Raw genomic sequence first — 4,067 nt, 5'->3', positions numbered from 1 at the left:
TGCTCAGCAGTGAGATTCTCCCCACCCTAGGCTCTGCGTGGGACCCCGGCTACCCACATTTACTGAACGCATTTACATAATGCAGCTGCTGAAAACATAACTTTGTCTCCTGCTTTTCCCACTTAAGATTTTCCCAGACTCAGCTCAGTTAAATTTGGTTACTCCCCCTCTGCTCTGCAGCAAATTCAACCACCAGAACATCGTGCGCTGTATTGGGGTGAGTCTGCAAGCCCTGCCCCGATTTATCCTGCTGGAGCTCATGGCAGGAGGAGACCTCAAGTCCTTCCTCCGGGAGACCCGCCCTCGCCCGGTGAGTGAGACCCAGTCTTGCCCTAGTGGTTGTGCCAGGGAATGGAGCAGAGGGTGGGAGGGGCAAGAGTGGGCAGCCTGAGGAGCAACATCCTCAGTGGGAGGGGAGTCAGCCCCGGCTTGGATCTGGGGGAATGACCGGGAGAGATTGTGCAGAAGGTGGATGCCGCCTGAACCCACCCTGGGGAGCTTGAGCCAGGCTTGTGCAATGGGTCCTCCAGCCTGAATCCATTTTTGTGGCCTGCTGATTCCAAGAATTAGGGACAAGCACAGATGGGGACTCTCATGTCGGCCATGTCATTCACTCAACCGACTTGGGGACAGGACATTCTATATCTACTCATTCTGAACCCCACTACCCTCATCTCTTAAGTGGGGACATCCTGACCTTGTAGATTTACTGTCAAAATAAAATACTGAAATATTTATGAAGGTTCTGCATGTGTGTCATGATTAAGGGGCTGGAGTTTTGGGGGAGCGAAGAAACCTAGGTAGACCCAGGAATGCCACCCCCCCATCCTCGTGGGCCATTAGACAACCCATGTGGCTTAGAACTATGAACTCCCTAACCTCAGAATCGGCAGTGTGAAATCCAAGGGCTGGACTAGAACATCTTGGAGGTGGTTCTGAATTCTAAGACGTAGCCCACGGGGCGTACCCCAAGTCCAGCTGCCCACTCCTGTCCCTGCCGGGGTCTTCAGGAGGCCTTGAGCATCAGGAACTGGAGCAGAGCAGACCCCTGAGCTAGGACCCAGCTTCCTCAAGTTGTTGCTGGACCATGAAGACCACAGGGAAGATTTGCACCCTCCCCACCCCCAGGAAAGCAGAACAAGAGGACAGCCACCTTGAGCCAGAAAGCCCAGAACTGAACGCGGTATTCTCATGGACTCAGACTGGAGGCAGAAACGTTGAAAGGCCACACCTGCTCTAATCCCCACCGTCAGTCAGACTGAAGTTAGGATACCTTAGCCCAGGGAGCCTCCATACTATTCCTACAGGCCTCTGGGTGATCTATCTCAGCATCTGAGAAGAATCCGGTCTAACTCCCTGCAAAGATGAGTGTGTGCACACCTGAGCACAGCTGACAGGAGGATGGGGGGGCGGTGAAAGACCAACCCCATCTCATAATAACCCTCATCAGCATTATCTTCATCTTCCTTGTGGTTGCCACATTTCTGAAAACCACCCTGTAAAGTAAACAGCGTAGATCTCACCTTAATTTTACAGATAAGAACATTGTGACTCAAGAAAGGTTAGGTGACTTGCTGAGGCCACGCAGGAAGTGGAAGAACTGAGACTAGAACTCAGAACTTGGGACTCCTGATTCAGGGCTCACTCCAACGTACCATGCTGTTTATCCAAATGATCCTCTTTGGGAAGCCATGGAATACCAAGATGAGGTTGGGTCCTTGAGAGCCCATATGGCCAGACGTCCCTGCAGGGTATAGACACCAGCCTCAAAGGCTTTCCCACCACCACTCAGCAAGGCAGAGCCTTCAGCTCTTGTGCCCTGAGATTCTCAGCAGTGCTTCTGGCAGGGGTTAAATAAGGACACATAGCATCACATTTTGGAAGGAGTCCTGGCCCTGGTTTTCCTCCTGGATGCTCCTGAGGCTTGAGAAGGAAGTATTGTGCACGTAACGGACAGACTTGCTTGTACAGGGGACCTGGGACCCCATCACTTGGCAAACCCAAGAACATGGGGGCAGGGATCTTCCCTCTCTCTTGCAAACAAAAGCATCTCTGTCTTGTGATGATAAAAATGATTTGTGTATTGTTCCAAAGAGCAAAGTACCAGCAAGGAAAGGCAGATCGTTCACACCTCACACCACCTCCTACCCCCTGCACCACCCTAAGGAGCCTGATGCCAAGTTGTGACCTCTAACTGCAAGCACCGCCCAGGGGATGCCCACAGCCAGAAGCTGGTCAACTCTCCTTGGGAGGGCCGCTTCTGAGGGTCAGGATCCCACTCACCAAATCCACTCTTCTAACCCTTGACCCCACTCTTCCCCTGCGTGGCTCTCCTTGCCAGCCACGCCCCCAAGTCCTGGTAGCACCCCAATCACCCTGCTCCTCACCTTCATACACACCCACGCATCCCAGGTGAGCTGGTCCTTCCTGAGACGCCCGCCCACAAGAGGTGATTTTAAGTGTTGGATGGATTATAGCTCTCCAGAGTGAGCCCTCGAACATGAGTTTGTGGCTGCAGCTTCCTTGGGGGTTGGGAGATTTACTGGGCGTTGGGCACGGATTCTCAGAGCCACAAAATCCAGCTTAGCCGGGTGAGGATCAGGTTGACTGTGAGAAAGGAACAGGCATCGTCGTGGGCAGAGGGGGCTATACCAGTAACCCTGCACGGGATGAAGGACAGAGGGACTGGCCAATGAGCATCGCAGCTGGAGAAACACACACACCGAAAGGCGGCGGGTAGAGGTGTGACACTCTCTGGATTCAAAGGCCTGAGTTCCACCTGGTTCATTTGTTTGAACCCCCTGAGACTCTCAGGGCTCACCTGACACCTGCTGTGTGCAGGCCCTTGGCTGGGCATTCGGAATCAGCCAAGGTCTTGGTCCTCTCTTCCTGCCGTCCCTGGGGTCCAGCAGTTCCATAGACTATCAGGATTGAAGGACCTCAGAGACGGTCTAAGAGGCTCTGGCTTCAGATAACAGGTGTGCTGACGTGAAGTGACAGAGCAGATATGTGCAGACGCGATGGGACAGAATGGATGCCCTGGCCAACCCAGGCTGTCATGGAAACAAAATTCATGAAAACCTCATTTTGTCCCAGGACCCCACCTTCTCAAGAAGGAGAGATTAATGTCAAAATAATTTTACAGATCCAATCTTTATTCAACAAATATTTATTGAGGGTTTAAGATAAGCCTGATACAGGCTAATAGCTGTCTTTGGTATCCGTTGATTCAATCAATAATGACAGAAGCCATTAAGGGGTCAGTAACCTGTCAATTAAAGGTGGCGGTCATTCACCACGACAGTGTCTGTACCTATGTGGAACATGGCGATGCCTGTGGTGGCAGCTCTGAGAAGGTGCTCAGGACACGGGAGGTTCCTGTATCCCAGAGATCACAGTGTCCAGACGAGAACCTCTGCTTTGGGCTAATGCCCAAGTGTAAATCTTTGGCTCTGAGGTTGCCAGACCAATGCTGGCTCCAAAATGCATGAAGGGGCATTTGGTGCTGGTGAAAAGTCAGCCACAGCAGCAGCCAGGAAATACGAGACCCCAGCAGCAGTGACTTCTCATTGTTTTTGACAATGGCTTTCTGCTGCTCTTTGTACCTCACGTTCCCTGTCTGCACCTGCTTCTTCCTTTCACCTTCTTGCCCTTATATGCATCGATTTAAAATATATCCCTACCCTGGGGGCGCCTGGGTGGCTCAATCAGTTAACCATCCGACTCTTGGTTTCGGCTCAGGTCATGATCTCGGGGTCCTGAGATCAACCCCCGTGTCAGGCTCCACGCTCAGCGGGGAGTCTGCTTGAGATTCTCTCTCTCCCTCTCCCTCTGCCCCTCCCCCTGCTCGCTTGCTCTCTCTCTCTAAAATAAGTAAATCTTTAAAATATATCCCTATATGTTTTTCACTGGTAAAACAGTTCCTACCCCATCTCCTGTGATTCTTCACCTCTAAATGGCCTGTTTACTGTTCTACTTCCTGTTCTACTTCCCCAACATCTAAATGGCCTGTTTACTGTTCTACTTCCTGTTCTACTTCCCCAACATCTAAATGGCCTGTTTACTGT

The 4,067-nt window shown here is 51.7% G+C and overlaps 1 protein-coding gene across 1 annotated transcript in view; it reads left to right on the top strand.

Annotated features, from left to right (window-relative positions):
- ALK (ALK receptor tyrosine kinase) overlaps positions 1 to 4,067 on the top strand; it is a 676,339-nt gene that overhangs the window by 646,002 nt on the left and 26,270 nt on the right. Inside the window, exon 23 of the mRNA XM_078056142.1 lies at positions 181 to 310. Within this exon, the coding sequence (XP_077912268.1) occupies positions 181 to 310 (130 nt within the window). The remainder of the gene's footprint in view (positions 1 to 180; positions 311 to 4,067) is intronic.

This window comes from Halichoerus grypus, chromosome 10, assembly GCF_964656455.1.
Source record: "Halichoerus grypus chromosome 10, mHalGry1.hap1.1, whole genome shotgun sequence".
NCBI classification, from domain to species: domain Eukaryota; kingdom Metazoa; phylum Chordata; class Mammalia; order Carnivora; family Phocidae; genus Halichoerus; species Halichoerus grypus.
The sequence above is the reverse complement of the archived record's forward strand: the minus strand, read 5'-3'. Positions and strand labels throughout refer to the sequence as shown.